The 27,182-nt window shown below is 41.5% G+C and overlaps 1 protein-coding gene across 6 annotated transcripts in view; it reads right to left on the minus strand.

Annotated features, from left to right (window-relative positions):
* The window catches only part of PDE8A (phosphodiesterase 8A), a 155,489-nt gene that overhangs the window by 69,572 nt on the left and 58,735 nt on the right, over positions 1-27,182 (minus strand). For 5 of the 6 annotated variants that reach the window (XM_028161944.2, XM_057544240.1, XM_028161942.2 and 2 more), the window contains exons 2-5: positions 13,223-13,279; positions 11,429-11,619; positions 2,842-2,898; positions 2,087-2,141 (exon numbers count right to left, since the gene is read on the minus strand). In XM_028161944.2, the coding sequence (XP_028017745.2) occupies positions 2,087-2,141; positions 2,842-2,898; positions 11,429-11,619; positions 13,223-13,279 (360 nt within the window). Of the gene's footprint in view, positions 1-2,086; positions 2,142-2,841; positions 2,899-11,428; positions 11,620-13,222; positions 13,280-15,059; positions 15,194-27,182 lie in introns of those variants that run through there. The other variant, XM_007194279.3, reaches the window with a different exon arrangement.

Genomic DNA, 27,182 nt, shown 5'->3' on the forward strand with positions numbered 1-27,182 from the left:
ATCCCCCAAAAGAAATATCTCTTTTGCCCTAAAGGGCACAAACAATAACTTAGCTGGGTGTGTGACTCTCGGGTTACAGTCCTTTTCTCACCATAATCTCTCATCAGATGAGACATTATTACTGTTTTATACAGTAAATATGTGTTTATAATTACCCCACATTCACATTTTCTTGTTCCTCATTCCTTCTTGCCTTTCAGGCCTCCCACTTGGGATTTACCTTGCTTCTGTTTGAAGTACCTCCTTACGAATTTCCTTGTGAGAATCTGCTACTTACAAACTGCCTCAATTTTCATATTTCTGAAAGTCTTTATTACACCTTCATTTTTGAAAGTATTTAGGCTAGGTTGGCAGTTATTTTCTTTTATCACACTGAAAATATTATTCCACTGTTTTCTATCTTCCGTTTATTGCTGCTGAGAAGCTAGCTGTTAGTCTGCTATTCTTTTGTAGGTAATCTTTTTTCTCTGGCTGATTTTAAGATCTTCTCTTTGTTTTTTCACTATGATGTGTCCTCTTTTTATTTACTCTACTTTGGAATTTTGGAATCTGTGGACTAAAGTCTTCCATCATTTCTGGAGAATTCTCTTCAAATACACTGTCCCATTCTCTCTCCTGTCCTTCTAGAACTCCAGTTATATGTATGCTAAACCGCACATTCTAACCTCCACATTTCTAAACCTCTCTAACTTATTCTCTATTTTTTTATCTTTGTGCTACATGCTGGATAATTTCTTCTGACCTAGTAAGTTTTCAAATTTTCAGTTATTATATGTACACTTCTCAAAATTCAATTACATGCTACTTAAAATGTGCTATCACTTTTTATACTTTCTTATTCCTTGCAGATATTTCCAAGCTTGTCTTGTCTTTATTTCTTTACATATAATAGGCATAATTGTTTTACAATTCATATCTGATCATTCTAATTTCTGAGGACTGTGGGGGTCTGTTCCTGCTGTCTTTCTCCCCCTGCTAGTTCTCACTTGCAACGCCTTGTCTCCTGGTGGACTGGTTAATGCTGAGTGCTGCCTGCTGCCCCTGAATAATTATTTGCAGGGATTCTCTGAGGCCAAAGAAGAAGGTGTCTTTCTCTGGGAGGATTTGTAATTTGCTTCTTCCGAATACCTGGGAGTGCTACCATCCAGAATCACCTTTTTTTTTTTTAATACATTTATTTATTTTATTTTATTTTTGGCTGCGTTGGGTCTTCATTGCTGCGTGCGGGTTTTTCTCTAGTTGCAGCAAGCGGGGCTACTCTTCATTGCGGTGCACAGGCTTCTCACTGCAGTGGCTTCTCTTGCTGTGGAGCACGGGCTCTAGGCGCACGGGCTTCAGTAGTTGTGGAGCACGGGCTCAGTAGTTGTGGCTCACAGGCTCTAGAGCGCAGGCTCAGTAGTTGTGGTGCACGGGCTTAGTTGCTCCGCGGCGTGTGAGATCTTCCCGGACCAGGGATCGAACCCGTGTCCCCTGCATTGGCAGGCGGATTCTTAACCACTGTGCCTCCAGGGAATCCCCAGAATCACTTTAAACTAAGTTCAAGGCTTGAGGTTTCTGGACTACCTCATTGATAATATTAATTTGGGCTACAAATCTGCCCAACAATCAGCCTTATATAAGCTCTCTCCATCATGATTCCCAAGGCTCACTGGCAACCAGCTGACCAAAGCCTTCAGAAGCTTTTTGGCTTAAGAGAAACCAACAGACTGGAGCCAGTGGTGGAAAGAAAGGGAGCCATGTTGGGGAGGTCTTACTTCCAGAATCCTTGAACTGGCTATAAAGTTGCATGTATACATGTAAGCATTATAACAACACATCCTATGGTATAATTTTCAATGAGTAAGCCATTAAAGGAGATTTTAATATGTTTAGATGACTTTAGCAGGCATAGTTTTGAGAGACTAAGAAAGCAAAGTGTTGTGGATTATTAGATTACCAGATTATAAAGTTAAACCAAACTATAACACAGCATAAGGAAAATTTTTTTTTCTTCAAATTAATTCAAAACTATTGCTGGGCTCTAAACTGAGATAAAATAACTTCTTATGCTGAATTATACTTGTATAACAAAAAAGTGGGTACATACCCTTGTAAAGCCAGCCTCAATGAGGGACATTACAGATGACTCTTCTCTAACCGCCCTTCAAAAGAACATAGTAAATGGTTAGAGACAGTTTTTATCAATTACATCTCACATCTTTAACTACTCACTCATTTACATAATATTATAATTGTCATATAATGAGTACTTTTAGATGAATTAGATTAACATACAAATCAAACGTATAAAGTTGAAAACAGTTTTCTGTTTTAGTTTCACACTTGGCTTTCTGGCAGTATATATTAATGCTTGAAATACAGAGATTACACTAACAGCCAGGATACAGGAGTGACTGTATACCTATTTGATACGTAAAAATTTTAATTTAAACTAAATTATTTCTGTTCTTTCCTTACCTCCAATTTTAAAATGAAATATAAGATTTCCCCCAACTATGTATAATTCAAATCTTCACAGATATTTGGAGTTTGAAGTCCCTAGGAAATACGCCTGGAAAACATTCATACTTTAGGAATGGAATTCTCTCGTGGTTTGCCTATTTCTAAAGTGAAAGGCAGTCCAAAATCACAAAACCTAGTATGAGAGTACAAACTCCAGCCATGAATTTAACTGCCAAAGTGAAAGAAAATAAGAAAGAGTAAAGAAAAAAAAGGCCCAACTAAAAAGGGTGAGGCCTGTCACAGCCCACAAGCTGTTATTTGGGCCTCTGGTAAAAGCAAACATTACACTGACACCTGAATTTCAACATCAAAAAAGAAAGAAAGAAGGAAATATCTTACCTGCGTACTACACCAACAATAACTGTGTTTTCTGAGAGTTCTGATGATCTGATAGACCTTTAAAAAACAGTTTTAAAATAAATTTAAAGCAATTCTTTAAAAACTGAATATACCTAAACAATTTTGGTAGAACAATTAAAGTTGGGGGAGAGGGAGAAGGGAGAGCAAAAGATCCCTTCATACGCTGGAGTCACCTTCTTAGCTACTTGATCTTTCCCTCTTTGGAGGACAAACTCCTAACCAGTGGCCTATGGTAACCCTAACAATTATGGAGTGTGAAGGTAACAGCTAATGCAAATGATGTGCCTTCTACTTGCTCTGCTCTTTGTTAACCTAAGCTGTTTCAGGTGGAAAATTTTCCCTACCTGGGGCTTACATGAAAGGGGTTACTCGTCTCTTCCTACCAAAGGAAAATGCAAGTTTATGTATATTACCACTAGCTGATGGCGACAATTCCAGTGGGGGTGAAGAAGCCCAAGGGTCAGCTCTCCACTGTACTCTAAGCAGTGCAAAGAAGGGTTCCCAAGTAGAATGCAGGCAAAAACAGTAACAATAAATATTCAAAACTTGGAAATGCAAGATATTCTTATCAGTCAGAAAGAGGAGAATCAACACCTGACAGGAAAAATTAAGAATGGAAGACTGGTTGAGAAAAGTAGAAGACACTGCTCCACTGAAATTACCCAAGGAGTATAAGTCTGCCTGCAGGGACTGAATTTAACCTTCCGGAGAAGCAGCTTCCCAGGAAGTCACGGGGAATGAAAATCCAGCCAAAAGATGAGAGAGGGCAGAGATAAATGTGACAGAGAGGAGTAGTAGGAAAAGAAGTTGCTCCACTGGAGATATGCAGTGGCTTCGACCCATCCTACCCTGGGGAAGAAAGCAGGCCTATCCGGAGAAGAAGAGCCAGGCCACAGGAAGAGGGAGGAACTCGGCCCCTGGCCTGGAAGGAAGAGGACCCACACGGGAGCGTGACTTCAGACGGAGGAGATGGAGAGGACTGGATCCAGACTGCCCCAGCCAAGTCAGAAGTGCGCTGGCCCCTGGACAATGTGTCCGGGATGGGACAGGGAGTAGCCCAGACTTACTGCCTTACTTCAGTTCTGCTGGTTCAAGAATCACTTGTGTCACTTCTGAATCACTGAACACAGAAACTGATTTGAGTGACTGTTTCTCAATTCTCCCAAGGATGGTTCATAACATAACCATTCCAGATGCATAAGAGAAAAGTCAATTCATCATATACAATGGATGCCTCAGTTTTGGCAAAATTTTTCTGTAAAGGGCCAGATAGTAAATATTTTAGGCTTTTTGGGCCATACAGACTCTGTCACAACTACTCAATTCTGCCATTGTAGCACGAGAGCAGCCACAGACAATACATAAATGAATGGGCCTGACTGTGTTCCCCTTTGCCTATCCCTGCCTCAGGGCGCTGAGGCTTAATTTTCTCATGGAGCTCAGGTTGAGAAAGGCTGAAGTCCAACGATAGATGCAGACTAGCCCTTGGGTTGGGAAGTTGCTCAGGGATGGAAAAGCAGCCCTAGGGACCAGCCAGTCTCTCTCATGGACCACGTAGCTCGTAACACTCTCTCTCTCTCTGTGTCAACACTTCTGCTTCTCCCAGGGTCCACTGTACTCCTCCAGCTTCTATTTGCCTACCGTCTCCAGTGGGAGCCAACCTAAAGGGCACTGGCTACATGGCTCTACCGGAAGAGCCCTCTTGACAGGTCGCTGAAGGGCTTGCTGACCAGGTGCCAGGCCCTGGTCCAAACATGGTCTCCCTGTCTAGAGAATAGCCAAGCTCACCTTCCTGGAGAAGAAGCCATGGGAAGGGCTGTTTCAGCTCGGGAGGGTGACCGGCATGGCAGACCCTCACACAACAGACAAGGCCAGGTCACTTCTCAAACCTGTTGGCTAATACTCACCCTAGCACTAATCTTAAACAGGGAATGAAAGACATGGACTCACAAATGGTATTTCCATGACTTCTTAGGACACTGTAGTTGTTCTTACATTTATACTTCTATCATATCACAAAGATTTAGAAGGAGAAAAGGCAATTTAAGTATGCAGCCAGCCATTTCAAACCAGCTCTCATCTTTTTACAAGAAAAACAGAGATCTGAGTGGTATAATAGCAAGTACGCAACCACGTAGATGATCCCAGTAAGCAGATTTGGATACAGAGATGAGGGGCACTGGGCTAAGGACAAAGTAGAAGGAAAGACCATGCTTCCTGGAGACAAGCTGGTCCCTGCAAAGGAGGTCTAACATGGTATGAAAAGGCAGAGGTGTATTCTTAACCTTCTCTGGTCCATAAGAAGGAAGAACTGGCTAGGAAATAGGAATGTCAGGAACCTGGGTTGCAAAATAACATCCTTTACTTTAGAATTCATGGAAACTAAGAAAGAAATGGCATGGCGTCATCAAAATATACACCCGGGCATTCGGAAGGAAGATTTCAAGAAGTCAGAAAAAAAGATGGGACGTGAGGGACTTCCCTGGCGGTCCAGTGGCTAAGACTTTGCCTTCCAATGCAGGGGGTGTGGGTTCGATCCCTGGCCAGGGAGCTAAGATCCCACATGCCTCCTGGGCAAAAAAATCAAAACATAAAACAGAAGCAATATTGTAACAAATTCAATAAAGACTTTAAAAAAAAACGGTCCACATAAAAAAAAAAATCTTAAAAAAAGATGGGGTGTGAGTCTACAGCATGAGATTCTGAAAGGCTGCACAAGCATACTGGGAAGCTCTCAGAACCATGCTACCTGGTGAAACATTTGCATTTGATTTGGTTATGCACAACAGAAAACTCCAGAGAAAGTGGCTTAAACAAGACTTGTCTCCCACACGCAAGATGTGCAGAGGTGAGCAGTCCAAGCTGCAATGGCACTCTGCAGCATCAGGAACCGGGCTCCTCCTGTCTAATGTTTCTCTATTATTGTCTGTACGTGGTTTCTTCCTCATGGTCCAAGACAGATGCTGAGCTCTAGCCATAACATCCACATGCCAGACAGCAGGAAGAAGGGCATGCATATTCCCTTCAAGGACACTTTTCAGAAGATGCACATGACACTTCCATTGGCCAGCTGCAAGAAAAGCTAGGGAATGCAGTATATTTCCTAGGTGGTCGTATTCCCACCTAAACACTAGATGTTCTGCTATTAAGAAAAGAGTAGTAATGGATATTGGGGGGCAACTACCAGTCTCTAGATACACTAGGAAACTACAAGTAATTCTGATGATGGTCTTGATACAAAACTGGAAAAAAGGACACATGCTGGAGGCTTATTGTATGAACATAGCAAAGCCCTTCAATGACCTAAATTTTACAAAACCACAACTCCATTACTTGTACTATGCCACTGTTCCCTCTGCCACGTGAAGTGAGTTTCACATTGAAAAGAATGGAATTTACGATGGTGAAAAGGATGTTCAGACCAAGGTAAATCCAGAGATTGTTATGAAAGCACACAGCACTCTGAGTTCGATCTTGCTTCTGCATTCTACACAGACTTTTTTTTCTTTTTAAACATCTTTATTGGAGTATAATTGCTTTACAATGTTGTGTATCTGCTTTATAAAAAAGTGAATCAGCTATACATATACATATATCCCCATATCTCCTCCATCTTGCGTCTCCCTCCCACCCTCCCTATTCCACCCTTCTAGGTGGTCACAAACCACCGAGCTGATCTCCCTGTGCTATGTGGCTGCTTCCCACTAGCTATCTATTTTACATTTGGTAGTGTATATATGTCCATGCCACTCTCTCACTTCGTCCCAGCTTACCCTTCCCCCTCCCCGTGTCAAGTCCATTCTCTACATCTACGTCTTTATTCCTGTCCTGCCCCTAGGTTCATCAGAACCATTTTTTTTTTTTTTAGATTCCATAAGTATGTGTTAGCATACGGTATTTGTTTTTCTCTTTCTGACTTACTTCACTCTGTATGACAGACTCTAGGTCCATCCACCTCACTACAAATAATTCAATTTCATTTCTTTTTATGGCTGAGTAATATTCCATTGTATATACGTGCAACATCTTCTTTATCCATTCATCTGTTGATGGACACTTAGGTTGCTTCCATGTCCTGGTGATTGTAAATAGTGCTGCAATGAACACTGTGGTACATGACTCTTTTTGAATTATGGTTTTCTCAGGGTATATGCCCAGTAGTGGGACGGCTGGGTCGTACAGTAGTTCTGTTTCTAGTTTTTTAAGGAACCTCCATACTGTTTTCCATAGTGGCTGTATCAATCTACATTCCCACCAACAGTGCAAGAGGGTTCCCTTTTCTCCACACCCTCTCCAGCATTTACTGTTTGTAGATTTTTTGATGATGGCCATTCTGACTGGTGTGAGGTGATACCTCACTGTAGTTTTGATTTGCATTTCTCTAATGATTAGTGATGTTGAGCATCCTTTCACGTCAACACAGACTTAATTCTGTTAACGTATGTTGGGTTTCTACGCAGTGCTTTACTTCCTCCATCTCCCTTTATAAAAATCTTCCCTTTCATTACAGAGCCCTGCTCCTGCTGCACAGAGGACTAGCTCTTCATTTCTTCTGAGTACACTAAGCATATGTCTTCTAAAAGGTTCTTCAGTTTCTCATGGAAAACAATTTTCTTTGTCTTCAGGCTGTCTTTCCCCCTCCATAATTTGGCAGCTTTTTACAGGTCCCCTTCTTTATCCTTGAACAGGAGCAACATCAACCCAGGCAGAGTGTCTGCAGCAGAGATGGTCAAAGGAGTCTCCCGTGCACCCCTTTGCTGGACCCTTGGGGTTAGCAGCCGTCCTCCTCTGAGGTCTGGACCTGCAGATCAGGTCAACAGGTGCAAGTTCGTGCTCAGAGAGCGCTGCCAGCAGGCACGCATGGCTCTGCTGCACAGAGGGGACTCCTGGCCTGCTCTCTGCCATTCTCTGGCTAAACCTGAGAACTGATGCAGTTTGCTGTTTTGAAACTGCAATATGTGAAGGAATGTTCCCAGGCTCCTTATGCCTCTGCCCCTTCTTACAACATGGTAGGAAAAACCACGTCTTTGTCCGTCTCCCTCTGCTCCCTGTCTTGGGTTTCCTAGTGGATGCAGAAAGTAAATCACAGAAGTGATGGTGCTCAGCTCTGGTCAGTGCAACTCCAGCATCCCAGGCTCAGCAGGACACAGTGGGAGTAAAGCAAAGCCTCTTCCCACTTCCTTCCTGCAGGGCCATTGGAATTTCAGCTTCAGAGGCTGAACTATGCAGAGGACATTCCAGGAACAGGCTTCTTTATTGGTCCCCATAGCACAAGAGATACAGTGAGAATCCCCGTCCTTTTCTGTCTCCCAACTTCTGACATATCTGTCATCTTATCTCTGGTCCGTTCATTGCTGCGGTCAGTTTTTGCCTCTACAGGAAGTTGGGAGGAGGCCCTGACCTCAGCCTCACAGCTGGCTGACGGGCCTCCGCTCCTTCCATCTCCTTCTCCACTCTCCAGGCGGCAGCCACAGTGCTCTGGCAGCGCACGCCGGACACTCCCCTGCGTAGAATACGTAGACTACGCCAGGGTCTCAACTGCCTACAGGGCAGACTCCAAAGCCTTTGGCTCAGCACACAAGGCCCTCCAGATCAGGCTCGTCTGCTGCTCCAGCCTCACCCTGAGCCAGGGCCTGTACCTGCTGGATGCAGCAGCCACCTGACACCAGGCAGAGGAGCCCTGGACACCCTGCCCGGTCCTACACATGCTGCTTCCTCCACCCGGAATGTTTTCTCCACAGTCCTTCCTTTCAGAACTCCCGCTTATCCTTTGGGACTCAACTCAAACACCCCCTTGTGAAGCCCTCCTAGACACAGGCACCCACAGCATACCTCCTCTGTGGGCATCTATGAGCTGTGCTGAAATCGCTCGCTTGCCCCCACCAACAAAAGCATTTGTTCCTCAGAGGCAAGAACCATGTCTTATTCACCTATGTAGCTCTGGTAACAAGCACCGTGTCCTGAACCAAGAAGACCTGCCAAGTAGGGTTCCCTCAACTGGTGAGTTTGAAAATATCGCAGACACAGACTATCTAACCTTTAGGAAGGTATCTGATAAGGAGTGTAAGGAGTCCCACGTGTCCCCAATAGAGAGATACAGCTGAATGCTAATCATTTAGACAAATCAGCAACTGATGAAAAACCCTTCACAGGGGGTGTTGATCAGGTATCCCAAAAGGAAGAAGAAGGGACAGACGGGGCTCTGCCAGGGCTAAGGTCTCTTAGTGAGCAGTTTAAGTGGAGAGAGAGGGCGAGCAGGTTCAGGAGGGACAGCCTGGAAAGATTCCTTGAAGGAACAGTCCATAGTGGGCAGGCACCCTTAAAAGGGATGATCTTAAGGGAGATAAACCAGGTAAGGGCCAGAACTGAGATGAAACTGACTAGGAAAGTAAATCAGGGCCCACTCTTGCCTCTAGAAAACTCATTACAAATGGCACAAGGACTCCCCCTGCCCCTTGTCCTCCAAATCCTCAGCCAACAAGACAAAAGTGATGTGGTAGAACACAGTTAGCGAGAAAGACTTCAGATTCTTGGCCAGGGCTGTGATGCAGCCGTCAGGAAAGGAGCGTGACCGGGGGTGCCTTTGTAGAGGTCTGCTCTCTGGCTAACACGGGGGGTGGGGGGGGGCGGGTGACGGCTCTGCTTACTCTACGCTCATCTACCCAAACCCGTGAGCTTTTCGGTTCGGGAACCATGCCTACGAGAGATCTTGATTGGAAGAAGGTACTCAGAGGAGGCCTCCTTGATGGGGCTGGAATATGAAACCACACTCTGTGAGGAGCCGCTGACAGCAGTGAGGATGTGCTCCAACCAGAAAAGACCACTCTTGTCCTCAAATGTTGGAAATCTGGGGCCAAATATGGACAGAGCTGGACTCAACATGGAGGAGAACTTCTGAAACTCAGATCTCTCCCTTGGGAAACCCTAACCCCCATCAGAGGCTGGATGGAGGGTGGTGGGGACTTGGTAGAAGACATGCACTTACGACAGTCTAAGCTTCTCTAAAACCACACGTTAAGCAACCCAGGTCACATTCTCTGTTTTAAAACTGTATAAGTTGTAAATTTATACGTTTGCTGAATGAGTTACCCTATTTGTTTAGAATATTCCCAAAATGTGTAACAACAGTACTTTCTCCTCCTTCAAAAAGTGGAGCATAATTGTATGTTATGTGTATTTTATCACAAAAAAAAAAGTAGACCATAACTACCACAACTTAGTTTTTCTTTTATAACACAGGACGGTCTAGCAGAGCCATCTTTATGAGTATGAATGTCATTGTCCAGCACATACCTGTGGCCAGGTTTGGACCTGGACAAGACTGTGAAGGAAGCCAAGTTGTCCTCAGCACCTCACCCCCCTTCACCTTTTCTGTTTGGGCTCTTTGGCTCTCCTTAGATATTTCTCCTGCCTAGCAGCAGTCTACCAAGACTAAAAGCACCACGTAACTAAGATATTTTCTTCCCTTCCTCTGAGTGCTATCCATCAAATGCTAGAGAGAGAAAGGATCTTGGAAACCAAGTGTTCCAAATTTACAGCTGAGAAAACACATCCTCAGAGAAGACAGAGAGTTACCCAAAGGCAGCTGGGCAAGGGAAGAGCTGAGCATAGGACCCAGGGTCAGAGCTCTCTCCACATCTCCACATCCCTCATGGGTGTGCTATCAGATAACACGTCAAACAAATCTGGGCTACAGTGACAATGGCTAACTGCCATCAACCAGACAGAAATAGGAAAGGAACACAGGCAGCATGGCAGGCAACACAGAGCAAGGCCAGAGGGAAGCTTTACTGGAGGCGGATCACACCTGGGTAAAAGCCACCTCTCATCTGACTACCTGAAAGGTGAACTCTCAAGTACATGGAAATCACCATGTACCTGTAAACAACCTTCTGGTCAACCTTCTGGATGTCATTTTCCTGTCAGCTCAGTTTTTAACCCCTGTTATGTTTGGTTTTCAATCTTTTCTATCTCCTAAAGTCAACATTTAAATGTCCTTAAAATTAATATATTATAAAATTTTACATCATATTAAAATTATGACTTGTCTTCCCCAAAATAAAAGTTTTCTTTTAAATAAAATTGATATTTCACTTTTGCCTTGCTTCCATCAGCAGCAAATGACTTTCTTTAGAATGTACTTTTCTTAGATTTATGTCTGCTACCCAAATTCTCTCATGATATTGATATTCTGCAAGTATGAGAAACAAGGCATATTCACCTAACATTAGAAGACAATTTTCAAATTTTTTATAACTTTAAAAACATCTAGAAAACTATAATAACTCTTGTTGCAGTACTATACAGGTGACAGTTGTGGTTAATTACATACAGGATTTCATCTTATCTCTTAACGGTTCACATTCAGATTTTCTGTTTTAAGCAAAGCAAAACAAAACAAAAGAGATAGAGATCTCTCCTAGAAATAATAATATTCTAACGTCTTGCTTATTTTACTTGCATGGAAGGCACCTTAAAAGACACTGAATTTAACCTAATGTATTTGGGGCTGCATTTACTGTCACAAATGCCAGCAGGACTCTTGAGGCCTGAGTCTCAGGCTTACCTGCACAGCACCTCCCCGTCCAGCTGTTGGGGATTTCTGTGGTCAATGATGATGACGTCGTGATGTTTGTCCAGGAAACAGGCAAGGGCCGTCTGAGCCTCCTTGATAACTGTACACTTAAACCCTGCTTTTTCACATGCCCTACAGAATCCATTACACTGCTTATCTTCTTTGGGAAACACTAAAAGTACCTGAATCAAAAAAGCATGAACACTTTTAAAAGAAAAAAAAAAAAAAGGTGTCGTTAGAATTGTCATTTCTTAACAAGCCACAGAAAACTCCCAAGTGTTTTCAAGGCAAGTACACAGATGTGAGCATAACGATCTGTTGAGTAAATCCTTTTCCTACATGTAACTCTGGGACGTTATCACTCAGCTCCCTGAAATGAGTGCTATTCTATCTGTTCTTAGTCTGGAAGTCAGTGCATGGATCATATGCTTATTTCTTTTGCTAATAAGCCCACTGGAAAAACTCAACAAAGATTTGATTAAGTATTTTATCTTAAAACCGAATCAATTAAAAAACACAAATATTTGTTTTAGTTAACAGTAAGTTAACTAGGTAAGTCCTCAGATGGCAAACACCAATATTTCAATCAAACTCCTAGAATACTTAATACTTTAAATAATACATTTAAATATTCTGACTCAAGACTTTACGTAATTCCTCCAAGTTAAAAAAAAAATTACTTTGATTGTAAGAGAGGAGACTTAAAGTAGACCAAAACGTTACAATTCAAAAACTGCCTATTTAGTGACACAGGAATAGCACCAGGTGCAAGAGACAGCTGGCTGCCCTCGCACCTGGCCTGGATTGGGCGAGGCCTGCGTCTGCTGCCTTTCCCCTGCGCTGCCAGGCCCCCAAGCCACACCTGGGGCAGGAGCGCACTGCTCCCTCCCTTCACACTCAGACTGACTAATGGGGGGCAACTGTGGTACCTGGTACAGTCAAGGCGGGACAGCCTAAGGGAAAGAGACTGCAAAGCTGACAGAAACCCCATTCCCCAAGACTCAGTCCCTCTAAGCTTACCCAGGTGCACAAATACCACAAGTGCAAAGAGTTAAGAGAGCACATTTCTTCTGTGCTGCGCAGCATGTGGGATCTTAGTTCCCTGACCAGGGATCAAACCCAGGCCCCCTGCATTGGGAGCGTGGAGTCTTAACCACTGGACCGCCAGGGAGGTCCTGAGAGCACATTTCTGCCAGTCCTTTTCACATTTTAAAAAATGTAACAGTGAGCATGCGTTTGTGTACAGGAAGCATCAAGTAACGTTGGAGCTAAATTTCAATTGTTATTTTGTTTAATATTTTGGATTAGAAAATTTATAGATATTTTCTCTCTGCTACAGCTGATTCAGTAACATAGAGTAGACCATGATTTTACTCTCTATATTAGAAAATTTCAAACCTACAAAAAGTCATGAATGACAATAAATGCTAGAACACCCTTCTTCTAGTTTCATCAATTGTTAACATTTTGCCACCTTTGCTTTCTCTCTCTCTCCACATACATACACACATACACACACACACACACAATTACACATATTATTTTATTGCTGAACCTTTTAAAGTAGGTTGCAGACATTTCATCTCTAAATACCTCAACGTGTATTTCTAAGAAAAGTACATTCCCTGATATAACTGTAGTACTGCTATCAAGTTCAGGGAATTCAACATTGATCCAATATTTTATCTAAAACAGAAGATTATTTTCAATGTATAACTTTAGACCCTCTCCCTCCCTGTCTTTAAAGAAAATCAAGGTGAAAATTACAGCATGGTATATTATTACCTGGAGCTGATCTGGATGAAATCTCATGGGGCCAAATTGTATATCAGCTACTGCTACCTGCAAGAAAAAGATCTGCTTAAAAATGAAAAGAAAAAAAAAAGATAAGCTTGCTTAAATTTTTCTCTCTCTCATCAGTGCCACAGATGAAGATGAAATTTCTACTCCAGAGAAAAATTACGTAAATACTTATTAGACAGAGGGATCTCAGTTATCTCCTTATAAACCCCAGGAAAGGTGGAGAGCAGGGAAGGACACATAAAATGAGTCTGATCCCAGCTTTTCTTTTCCTAGCTGTGTGTGACTCTAAGTGAATTACCCAACCTTCGGCCTCAATTCCTCATGTGTTACAGAGATCACGTGAGATTACAATATAAAGAACCCCCAAAGATTAGACACCAAACGAACATTGGTTCCTTCCATGTCTACTCCCATCTTTCCCCTGATGGACAATGAAATCTTACATCTAAAATGGCACCAAAAAAATTAAATCCAGCTATCAGAACCATGGGACCTCAAAGACTCCTTGTTGAGAAACGGTTAACACTTTCATTTTACAGACAAGTACAGTGCTTATCAATAAATGCTCATTGGGAAATTCCCTGGTGGTCCAGTGGTCAGGACTCTGTACTCTCACTGCTGGGGGGCCCGGGTTTGATCCCTGTTAGGGGAAATAAGATCCCACAAGCCTCACGGCGCGGCCAAAAAAAAAGAAGCTTATCTATTTGAGAACTTAACACTAACACACAAAGATAAATATACAGTGTCATAACCAAACCCCAACAAGTAATAGAATCATAGCGCCAATGGAGGGCTCAGCATAAACTGGGCACTGTGCTAAGGGCTGAACATACGTTATCTCACTGAACCTTTGCAACACGCTGAGAGTTTACATTGGAAAGCTGAGGTTCCAAGTACTTTGTTTAAGGCTACACAGCAGCAAGTGGCAGCTGGGATTCCACTGACCAGTCTGTTTAGTTCTATAAACTGTGCTGCAAACCCAGGGCCACTGGAAGGTTTGGGAAGTCTGTGCACTGCACAAAGGAGCACAAGGGAGGGAGAATGGAGAGCTAAAATCCAGCCCCAAGCCATGAACCCTGGCCTTGGGTTGCTACCTGGAGGAAGAGACATATTTTGCAATTTTTCCAGAAACACTGTATATATGTGTTGAGGGGATCCCTACCCTATTCCAGGCCTCTGGGTGTGACGGTGTGATTTCATACCTAAAACACAGCAGCAGCAGAACTAGATCTATAAATCTTCCCACAAGATACTTCTTAACTGCCTGCCACCTCCCATCTCTCCCCTCAAGCAGTGATCTCTCCTACAGTAAACACATGCAACAAAACCTGCTTAGTGATGGAGGAAGTCCATGTATATTTTTAACTGCAAGAAGCTGATGTCTATTAATTATGGGACACCGGCTCAGTTTCTGATTTGCTTTGTAGTAACTTCATCTCTCAGAAGGTGTAAGAATGAGGGTCGCTACTACTCTAGACCTGAGACTGAGGAGGAGAGCTTTGCAGTAGGGTGGAAGGGTGAGCACAGACATCCCACAGCACCGTCTATCCTCCAGAGCTGGGCAGTCAGAGGCCGGCCTCATCGAGAGGCACAGCTGGATGCCAAAGCCAGAATTTCTGACGGAATATGATCCAGGAGGTCAAAGAGAGTCTTGAAAGAGAGAGATGTGCTCTACATAATCATACTCCCACAGTGCAGTGAGAAGGAAAGCAAGAGGCACCGAGAGAGACCAATCTGAACAATGACTTTTTTGTTGGTTTTTATGAACAAAGTTTAAAGAAATGAATGAATGAAAGAAGAAGAAATGATACAGGCTTACTGCTTGGAGAAGACAGTGGAACTACTCAGGAAAAAGAAAAAGAAGGGAAATCATTTTGCTGATTTTCTACAGTGTTGAGGCAGGGTGGAGTTCCATAAAAAAACCCAGAAAACCCATCAACAGGAGGGCTGTGCCACTGCCCAGGATGAAGCGGTTGTTGGACAGCATTTGGGTCCTCTGTGTGAAACGGCGGCCGCAGCCTCTCACAGAAGATACTCATGAAATTTGCTATGAAGGATCAAGGAGACAAAAGATAAAGTCTGAAAGGAGAGAAAGAAAATATTTATGAATATCGTAAAAACATATACTAGGTCACAAAGAAAACTTTAAAACATATTCCTTGTACAGTTTTTACTTCCAACCATAAGGCAATCAAACCAAAATTAAAAACATAAGTTAAGAAATACCCCCTCCTTGGAAATTTTTAAACTCATGTAACTGATGGATCAGAGAGGAAAATGCAAACTATGCCTACAGATTGCTTGGAAAATAATAAAAATGAGAATATCATGTAATAAAACCTACAAGATACTAGTAAATTTTACTCAGAAGCAAAATTCAGTCTTAGATCTTTCTGTCATGAAACAAGAATTAATATACTAAGCTTTCAAATCACTAAATTTGAGAAAGTCAACAGTACAGACTTAAGAAACCAGGAGGAGAAAAATAAGCTAAAGGCTACAATAATTAATAAAAGAAACTTTCAAATGTTAACAACTAGCTTGATTTTAAAAAACACATACTATATAGCGTTGGTTACAAGCTGAGGGACAAGATAAACGAATGGACGGCTATATGCTAACACATATATATGCAATCTAAAAAAGAAAAAGTGGTTCTGAAGAACCTAGGGGCAGGACAGGAATAAAGTCATAGACGTAGAGAATGGACTTGAGGAAACAGGGAGGGGGAAGGGTAAGCTGGGACGAAGTGAGAGAGTGGCACTGACATATATACCCTACCAAATGTAAAACAGATAGCTAGTGGGAAGCAGCCGCATAGCACAGGGAGATCAGCTCATGCTTTGTGACCACCTAGAGGGGTGGGATAGGGAGGGTGGGAGGGAGACGCAAGAGGGAGGGGATATGGGGATATGTGTATACGTATAGCTGATTCACCTTGTTATACAGCAGCAACTAACACAACAATGCAAAGCAATTATACTCCGATGAAGATGATAAATAAATAAATAAATAAATAAATAAATAAATAAATAAATAAATAAAAAGAATGGACAGCTAAGGGCAAAAGTCTCATTCTTCCTAGGAAAACAATTCTGAGTACATGGTCTACACCCAAAGTGGGTGAAATAACTTTTACAAACAAAGGACAGCGTAACTTTATGATCTCAACTTGTAAAAATAACTCACCACCGCATTAATTCTAAGAAATAAAAGAACCTATAGATTAATTTTTTTAAAGAGCATGGATTCTACCTCAGTATAATTTTAGCAGTATCATTTTAAAACATTAATGTTTCAGCAATTCTATTTTACCATTGAATACTTTCTTTATTTACTTAACTAGATTGCATTTTAACCTTACATCCTGTCTACGGGGTATATCCGGCTCTCAGGACCTCTGTCAAGCGGTGTCCCAGCAGAGCCAGACAACTACTTACCACTGCCCCCCTCCAAATAACCACCACCAGGAAATCTGATGACATTACTCAGTGAGCAGACGTCAGCAGTGGGCCCTCAGAGAGTAAACAACTTCCCAACTGCTCTGGATAGGGGGATTGGAAATACCAGAATTCGTGCATTCATCCTTTGTGTATGAAAATCAGAATCAAACTGACCTAATGCTTCAGGCCATAGCCCTCTTAATAATTATTTTTCACATTAATATTTAGAAGGGAATAGTCATTTTCAAATCAGTTTTAATAACAGCTTTCTGCTTCAAAAGCAACTGATATTTTTAGGTAATACAGGAACAATAATATATTCATGAACTGATATCAGTAATTATACAAGTTGTTGAATTTAGTCTTTTGGGTTTTTAAATATTTATATATTTATTAAGATTTATTGTTAAAAAAACTGTTAAATTGGGATATCAGATAAGGATGATGTCTGTATTTTATTATTTTAAAGTAATTTTTTGTTAACATGGCTGATGGAAATCTGAAATACATTATTATTAGACACCTTGATGAACCACCTATCAGTTTTCTTTTGTTTGCCTAACTGACCTAACTGCAGGGCAAAGTTACTATGTTACGAATCTTGATCACCAGTGGGGGTAGGAGAGGAAAGAGAGATATAATTCCAACCTGTCTAAATATTCTACTCCCCTGACCCTCCCTATCCCTTGCCTGTTTTTTTTTTTTTTTCTGCAGCTTTAGTTACCATTTACCCCACTACCTACATATTTTATTATGTTCTTATTAAAGGAGTGTCTCTCCCATGAGAATGTAAATTCTACAAAGACAGGGATTATCTGCTTTATTTATTGCTATATTTCCAATACCCAAAACAGTGCCTAGCACATGGCAGACATTCAAAAAATACTTCTGAATGAATGTTTACTCAACAGCTAATCTTTTTTCTATCTCTGTATTTAAATTTTTATTTTATTAAGTCTTTTGAAAATGTAATATATTTATTTTTTAACATCTTTATTGGAGTATAACTGCTTTACAATGAGCTAATCTTTTTGAACCAATCATTTATCTAAAAATCATACTCATACCAGCTTATACATATACACATGTATATAATACAGCACTTCTAATTTTCAGAGTATTTTCATATATATTTTATATTGTAAAGGAACACAAAGGAAGGAAGCAATCTTAGGAAAAGCCTAAGCACTAGGAACCACAAAAGAATCATGTGATCTATCTTTTTCCTACATCCCTTTATTAGAAACAGAAAGTTATGCTGGGATCAATTTATATTAATTGTTTACAAACCTAGGAACTATAGCAAAGACATAAATCAGATTTTGTCTTGAGCCATACTGTCCCTCCAGGCTTTCCCTGTACAGCCAGTGGCCATCTTGTCTCTGTCTCTCTGGGCAAAGAGTGGTAAATTGATCAAAGGGGCACAGCCTGGACAAGAGTCAGGAGATACCAGTTCTTAGGTGGGGAGAGTCAAAATTAACTCAGACATTTGTGGACCACCTACTTATATGTTATAAGCCAAGCACAGAGGTAGGTACTGGGAGTGCAAAGACCAAATGCCTACCCTGTCCTGAGTAGGAGGAGGGGAAAACGTAAATTATGACAACATGGTGCAGATTTAATATAGAAAGAAGGTGTCTAGTATGTGCTAAATACTTTGCTTCCAATCATATTTAAATCCAATTTAGTCCTTACCCTATGAGTAAGGGAAGCTCATTAACTCCATTTTATTGATGACCAAACTGAAGCTCAGAGCCGTATGATTAAAGCGCTGGTAAGTGGCAATGGTGGGAACTGGGCCCAATTCACAGGAACTTAATTCCTGTGGTCTTTTCTTTTTTAAAAAAAATAATAGATTTATTTATTTATTTTTGGCTGCGTTGGGTCTTCGTTGATGCGCACAGGCTTTCTCTAGTTGCGGCAAGCGGGGGCTACTCTTCGTCGTGGTGCGCGGGCTTCTCATTCCGGGGGCTTCTCTTGTTGCGGAGCACGAGCTCTAGGCGCGTGGGCTTCAGTAGTTGTGGCTCGCGGGCTCTAGAGCGTAGGCTCAGTAGTTGTGGCACACGGAGTTAGTTGCTCCGTGGCATGTGGGATCTTCCCGGACCAGGGCGTGAACCTGTGTCCCCTGCATTGGCAGGCGGATTCTTAACCACTGCGAGACCAGGGAAGCCCCCTGTGGTCTTTTCATGCTTCACTGGGAAAGGCCTAAAGTTACCTGACCCTAACCTGTATCTAGCTGAATTAAGACCAAGAACCTGGAAAGCAGCATCCATCCATTTGACAAATCTTTGTTGAACACTCACTACGTGTCAGATGGTTTCCTAGGCACTGGGCATTCAACAGAGAACAAGACAGATAATATTGCTACACAGCAGGGAGGGATTTGACGGAGAGTAACTGGGTTGCTGTTCTGAATCAGAGTCAAGAAGGCCTCTCTGAGGTGGCACTGAGGCGGCACTGTGGAAGGCGAGATCTGAATGACAAGGAGTCAGCCACGCCAGGAGTGGAGGAGGGAGCACCGGACAGAGCACAGAACCTAAGGTGGGAACAGGGTGGACATTTGAGAAAAGGAGGGGGAAGAGTGCTGAGATGAGCTCACGGCTAGGCAGGAGCTGTAAGATGCAGAGCTTTCTAAGCCAGAACAAGAAAACTCGGTTTTATTCTAAATTTCATGAAGAGCCACTAGAAAGTTTTATACAAGGGAATGATATGATCTGATTTTTATTTTTTTAAAAGATCCCTTTGGGGACTTCCCTGGCAGTGCAGTGGTTAAGACTCCACGCTCCCAACGCAGGGGGCCCGGGTTTGACCCCTGGTCGGGGAACTAAGATCCTGCATACCGTGCAGTGCAGCCAATAATAATAATAATAATAACATAAATGAATGATCCTTTTGGCTGCCTGTGGAAAACAGTCAGTGAGAGAGTGAGAGTAGAGGCAAAGAGACAGTAAGGAAGCTTCTGTAGTAGTCCAAGTGAGAGAGGATGGTAGCCTGGCCTAGCAGTTGCCATGGAGACGAGTAGATGAATCTGGGGTGTGTTTTGGAGGTGGAGTGATCAGGACTTGCTGATGGACAGAACACAACCAAATCCACCGATTCCCAGACCAGAGTTCTGATATCTGACTTGAAGTTTTATGTCAGTGTTGTGTGGAAATTTGGGGTTCTGCAGGGCATCCTAGTAGAACCTGATGTGGCTCTGCTTGGTCCTTTCCAGATCCACCCACAAGATGGCACCAAGATCTACCCTGAGGCAAAGCTCCTTCCTAGCCACTTCCCCTGGTCCTTCTCCCAGAGCAAGCAAAATACTCCATTATCCATCCTCAATGTCCCAGTCTCTTTTTTCTCCCCTTTCCTGGTCTTAATATGCCCTTCGGTCAATTTAAACAGCACATATTTACAAGAAGCCTTTTATATGTTACCTCAATTGGATGCCCAAATCAAGTCACACGCTAGGGTGAAACTGTTCAGGTCCTTTTTTCCCAAACCCATAGTGCTGGGCAAAAAATGGTGTCTGGATTAAATGAACTATTTAAAGAGCTTATCACAATTCCTGACAGTGAGCAAATGCCCAATAAATTCTAAATATCTACAGAAAAGGTTTTCTAAGAAGTTTTTGCTATGCAACTATAATTTTACACACACAGAGGCATTTTTAAAACTGTATTTTTCCAAAGAGCTGTTTCTTTCAGAGCACTTAGGTAATCTCTAAAAAGAACCATTAACATCACAGTACCTTGAAATACTGTACAAAATAGGACCCACTTCTTAAATATTATATTAATGTAGTTGATACAGGGGACAAATAAAGGTTTTCTAGAAACCCTGCAAGAAGACTGCCTCTGAAGGTGAAAACAGAATCAACCCAGAAAAACTGAGGATAGCCAACTGAAGGATTAACCCAACCCATGAGCCTCTCTTTCACTGTGTCAGTGAAATTTAAGAATCCTCAAATCCAACTGCAGAAATCTAGCTATAACATCATGGAGGCAAGACCAGAATCTACTTCTTCCCCACTCCCCCCAAAAAGAGAAAGTCGACTGACCACTTGGATCTTCCTGTCAGAATGAGGAGGGTGTACAGGCAGCCCAGGAGAGGGAAGCCAGAGGTTGAGAACTCAGTGCTATTGATTCAGTTCCCTCCCAGAGAAAAACTGAATCCAGCAGGCATGGATGATCTAGATATCAAAAGGAATATTCCTAACTTATAAATTAATAAATTAGCATCCTGCCTCTCTCTGGGACAAGTCTATTTCAGGTGTATTTACATTCATCAGTCATGTTTATCTCACACCCTGCACACTCGGACAGCAGTGAGCCTTATTCAGGAGGCTCCACAGCTGCTTGCCCGCCCACCTGACTACTCCCGCCAACCCGACTGCAAGCCCCAGCCTAGATTTCACTGGGTTAGCTTAATGGACCTCAGTGCTGTCTGAAGGGGATTACACTGAGAATGACAACCCACGCAACACAGTGAATTATCCAGAATCATCCAAACTTCCCTTCACCAGTATCCCTGAGGTGGGACACATAGGGGTTTGAACTCTGACCCCTCTCCCCTAAAAAACTGTAACTTTAGGCAAGTTTCTTCACTTTGCTAAATCTCACCTGGAAATTAGTGACTGTGAAGATGAAATGAGTAACAGATATGCAGCTCTCTGCATGGCGCCTGGCATACAGTTAAATGCTCCATAGTGAGTAGCCGTTATCACCAGTGAAAGGGGATGCATAAGCATTCACGATGCCCCGGGTTTGGTTCTAGAGCAATGAAGAAATCCTTACTAGGTATGGAAGCTAAAAACGTAGGTTTTGACAGAAAGTGGGTTTCCAAACTGAAAGTTGTGGCACGCAGGCCCTAGAGCGCGCAGACTTCAGTAGTTGCAGCGCGTGGGCTCAGCAGTTGTGGCTCGCAGGCTCTAGAGCGCAGGCTCAGCAGCTGTGGCGCACGGGATTAGTTGCTCCGCGGCATGTGGGATCTTCCCAGACCAGGGCTCGAACCCATGTCCCCTGCATTGGCAGGCGGATTCTTAACCACTGCGCCACCAGGGAAGTCCTAAGGTAAAATCTTGACCGGAAGTTGTCTGGTATTTATATTTTTAAGATGTATGTCTACATCCTCCAAACTAAATATATTTTTAAGACTTTTTTCAGAGTAGTTTTAGGTTTACAACAAAATTAAGAGGGAGGTACAAAGATTTCCATTATACCCCCTGCCCCAACATAGGCACAGCCTCTGCCATTTTTAACATCACTCCCCAGAACAATACATTTTTTAACCAAGGATGAACCTACACTGACACATCATAATCACCCCAAATCCATACTTTACCTTAGGGTTCACTCTTGGTGTTGTACATTCTATGGGTTTGGACAAATATACAGTGATGTGTATACATCATTATAATATCCTATAGAGTATTTTCACTGCCCTAAAAATCCTCTGTACTCTACCTGTTCATCTCTCCCCACCCCCTACCACTGGCAACCATTTATCTTCTTATTGTCTCCATAGTTTTTTGCCTTTTCTAGACTACCATATAGTTGGAATCATACAAGTATGTAGCCTTTTCATATTGGCTTCTTTCACTTAGTAATACGGATTTAAGGTTCCTCCATGTCTTTTTTGTGGCTTGATAGCTCATTTCCTTTTAGTACTGAATAATATTTCACTGTCTGGATGTACCAAAATTTATCCATTCACCTACTTGAGGACATCTTGGTTGCTTCTAAGTTTTGACACTTATGAATAAAGCTGCTATAAACATCCTTGTGCAGGTGTTTGTATAGATATGTTTTCAACTCCTTTGGGTAAATACCAAGGAGAGCAATTGCTAGATTGTATGATAAGAGTATGTTTAGTTTTGTAAGAAACTGCCAATCTGTCTTCCAAAGTGGCTATGCCATTTTGCATTCCCCCTAGCACTGTTTGCACCCTCCAACCCCGTTGCTCCACATCCTTGTCAGCATTTGGTGTTGTCAGTGTTCCAGATTTTGGCCATTTAAATAGGTGTAGAGTAGTATCTTACTGTTGTTTTAATCTGCATTTCCCTGACGACACATGATGTTGGGCATCTTTTCATATGCTTATTTGCCATCTGTATATCTTCTTTGGAGGTGGCTGTTAAGGTCTTTGGCCCATTTTTTTTTTTAATTAATTAATTTATTTATTTATGGCTGTGTTGGGTCCTCGTTTCTGCGCGAGGGCTTTCTCCAGTTGCGGCAGGCGGGGGCCACTCCTCATCGCGGTGCGCGGGCCTCTCACCATCGCGGCCTCTCCCATTGCGGAGCACAGGCTCCAGATGCGCAGGCTCAGCAGCTGTGGCTCACGGGCCCAGCTGCTCCGCGGCACGTGGGATCCTCCCAGACCAGGGCTCGAACCCGTGTCCCCTGCATTGGCAGGCAGACTCCCAACCACTGCGCCACCAGGGAAGCCCTGGCCCATTTTTTAATCAGATTGTTCATTTTCTAATTGTTGCGTTTTTAAGAGTTCTTTATGTATTTTGGACACCAGTCCCTTATCAGACACATCTTTTGCAAATATTTTTCCCAGTCTTTGGCTTGTCTTCTAATTCTTTTGATATTGTCTTTCACAGAGCAGAAGTTTTTAATTTTAATGAAGTCCAGCTTATCAATTATTTCTTTCATGGATTACATCTTTGGTGTTGTATCTAAAAAAGCATCACTATAACCAAGGTCATCTAGGTCTTCTTCTATGTTATCTTCTAGGAGTTTTATAGTTTTACATTTTACTTTTAGGCCTATGATCCACCTTGAGTTAATTTTTGTGAAGGGTGTGACATCTGTATCTAAATTCATTATTCTGGATATGGATGTCCAGTTGTTCCAGCACCATTTGTTGAAGTGACTATCTTTGTTCCATTGTATTGCCTTTGCTCCTTTGTCAAAGATCAGTTGGTTATATTTATGTGTGTCTATTTCTGGGCTTCCAACTTTGTTCTTTAATATTGTATAGCTATTCTGGGTCTTTTGCCTCTCCATATAAATGCTTTAATCAGTTTGTCAATATCCATAAAGTAACTTGCTGAGATTTTGACTGGAATTGCACTGAATCTATAGATCAAGTTGGGAAGAACTGACATCTTGACAGTATTGAGCCTCCCTACCCACAAACATGGAATATGTCTGCATTTACTTGGTTCATCTTTGATTTTGTTCAGAATTTTTTAGTTTTCCTCATATAGATATTTTGCACATATTTTGTTAGATTTATACCTAAGTTTATTTGTTTTTTTTGGGTGCTAATGTAAATGGTATTGTGTTTTTATTTTCAAATTCTGCTTGCTCATTGTTAGTATATAGGAAAGCAATTGACTTCTGTATATTAGCCGTGTATCCTGCAACCTTGTTATAATCACTTACTAGTTTCCGCAGTTCTTCTGTCTGTTGTTTTGGATTTTCTATACAGACAATCATGTCATCTGTGAACAATGACAGTTTTATGTCTTCCTTCCCAAGCTGTATACCTTTTATATCCTTTTCTTGACTTTTTGCATTAGCAAGGACTTTCAGTATGTTGTTAAAAAGAAGTGGTGAGAGGGGACATCATTACCCTGTACCTGATCTTAATAGGAAAGCTTCAAGTTTCTCGCCATTAAGTATGATATGAGCTGTAGGTTTTTTGCAGATATTCCTTATCAAGTTGAGGGAGTTCCCCTCTACTCCTAGTTCGCTGAGCAACTTTTATCATGCATGGGTTTTGGATTCTGTCAAATGTTTTCTCTATCTACTGATATGATCATGTGATTTTTCTTTTTTAGTCAGTTGATGTTGTGGATTAATTAATTTTCTGATGTAGAACCAGTCTTGTTTACCTGGGTCTGTTTATACCTTTTTAATTTGATTTGCTAATATTTTGTTGAAAAATTTTGCATCTATGTTCAGGAGAGATGTTGGTCTACAGTTTTCTTTTCTTGTAATGTCTTTGTCTGGTTTTGGCATGAGGGAAATGCTGGCTTCATAGAATGAGTTAGAAAGTATTCCCTCTCCTTCTATCTTCTGAAAGAGATTGGAGAGAACTGGTATAATTTCTTCCTTAAATGTTTGGTAGAAATGATCATATGGTTCTTATTCTTCAGTTTGTTGATGTGGTGTATCACACTGATTGATTTGCGAATACTGAAGAATCTTTGCATCCCTGGGGTAAATCCCACTTGATCATGGTATATGATCCTTTTAAAGTACTGTTGGATTCAGACTGCTAGTATTTTGTTGAGGATTTCTGCATCTATGTTCATCAGTGATATTGGCCTAAATTTTCTTTTTTGTGGTATCTTTGTCTGTTTTTGGTATCAGGGTGATGGTGGCCTCACAGATGAGTTTGGGAGTATTCCTTCCTCCACAATTTTTTGGAATACTTTCAGAAGGAGAGATGTTAACTCTTCTCTAAATGTTGATAAAATTCTTCTGTGAAGCCATTTGGTCCTGGACTTTTGTTTGTTGGGAGGTTTTGGTTTTTGTTTTTCTTTGGCTGTGCTGCTGAACAGCTTGCGGGATCTTAGTTCCCTGACCAGGGACTGAATCCGGGCCCTCGGCAGTGAAAGCGCAGTCTTAACCACTGGACCGCCAGGGAATTCCCTTGTTGGGAGTTTTTTAATCACAGTTTCAATTTCAGTACTTGTGATTGCTCTGTTCATATTTTCTATTTCTTCCTGGTTCAGTCTTGGAAGGTTGTACCTTTCTAAGAATTTGTCCGTTTCTTCCAGGTTGTCCATTTTATTGGCATATAGCTGCTTGTAGTAGTCTCTAATGATCCTTTGTATTTCTGTGGTGTCCACTGTAACTTCTCCTTTTTCATTTCTTATTTTATTGCTTTGAGCCCTCTCCCTTTTTTTCTTGATGAGTCTGGCTAAAGGTGTATCAATTTTGTTTATCTTTACAAAGAACCAGCTTTTAGTTTCATTAATCTTTTCTATTGTTTTCTTCGTTTCTATTTCATTTATTTCTGCTCTGATCTTTATGATATCTTTCCTTCTACTAACTTTGGGTTTTGTTTCTTCTTCTCTCTCTAGTTGCTTTAGGTGTAAGGTTAGTTTGTTTATTTGTGATTTTTCTTGTTTCCTGAGATAGGATTGTAAGTATTGCTATAAACTTCCCTGCTAGTACTGCTTTTGCTGCGTCCCATAGGTCTTTGGATCATCGTGCTTATGTTTTCATTTGTCTCTAGGTATTTTTTGATTTCCTCTTTGATTTCTTCAGTGATCCATTGGTTGTTTACTAGCATACTGTTTAGCCTCCATGTGTTTGTGGTTTTTACAGCTTTTTTCTTGTAGTTGATTTCTAATCTCAAAGTGCTGTGGTCAGAAAAGATGGTTGATATGATTTCAATTTTCTTAAGTTTCCTGAGGCTCGCTTTGTGGCCCAACATGCGATCAATCCTGGAGAATGTTCCATGTGCACTGGAGAAAAATGTGCATTCTGCTGCTTTTGGATGCAATACTCGATAAATATCAATTAAGTCCATCTGGTCTAATGTGTAATTTAAGGCCTGTGTTTACTTATTGATTTTCTGTCTGGATGATCTGTCCATTGATGAAAGCAGGGTGTTAAAGTCCCCCACTATTATTGTGTTACTGTTGATGTCTCCTTTTATGACTGTTAATATTTACCTTATATAGTGAGGTGCTCCTATGTTGGGTGCATATATATTTATAATTGTTGTATCTTCTTCTTGAATTGATCCCTTGATCATTATGTCGTGTCCTTCTTTGGAAGAATCAATATTGTCAAAATGACTATACCACCCAAGGCAATCTACAGATTCAATGCAATCCCTATCAAATTACCAATGGCATTTTTCACAGAACTAGAATAAAAAAATCTTAAAATTTGTATGGAGACACAAAAGATCCCGAATAGCCAAAGCAATCTTCAGAAAGGACAACAGAGTTGGAGGAATCAGGTGCCTGGACTTCAGACTATACTACAAAGCTACAGTCATCAAAACGGTATGGTACTGGCACAAAAACAGAAATACAGATCAGTGGAACAAGGATAGAAAGCCCAGAAATAAACCCCCACACACTTACGGTCAATTAATCTATAACAAAGGAGGCAAGACTATACAATGGAGAAAAGACAGTCTCTTCAATAAATGGTGCTGGGAAAACTGGACAGCTACACTTAAAAATAAATGAAATTAAAACATTCTTTAACACCATACACAAAAGTAAACTCAAAATGGATTAAAGACCTAAATTTAAGACTGGATACTATAAAACTCTTAGAGGAAAACATAGGCAGAACACTCTTTGACAAAAATCGCAGCAATATCTTTTTCAATCCGTCTCCTAGAGTAATGGAAATAAAAACAAAATAAACAAATGGGACCTAATTAAACTCAAAGGTTTTTGCACAGCTAAGGAAACCATAAACAAAATGAAAAGACAATCCACAGAATGGGAGAAAATATTTGCAAACGATGCAACTGACAAGGGATTAGTCTCCAAAATTTACAAACAGCTCATGCTGTTTAATATCAAAAAA

The sequence above is a fragment of the Balaenoptera acutorostrata genome, chromosome 3 (assembly GCF_949987535.1).
Source record: "Balaenoptera acutorostrata chromosome 3, mBalAcu1.1, whole genome shotgun sequence".
Taxonomy (NCBI): Eukaryota; Metazoa; Chordata; class Mammalia; order Artiodactyla; family Balaenopteridae; genus Balaenoptera; species Balaenoptera acutorostrata.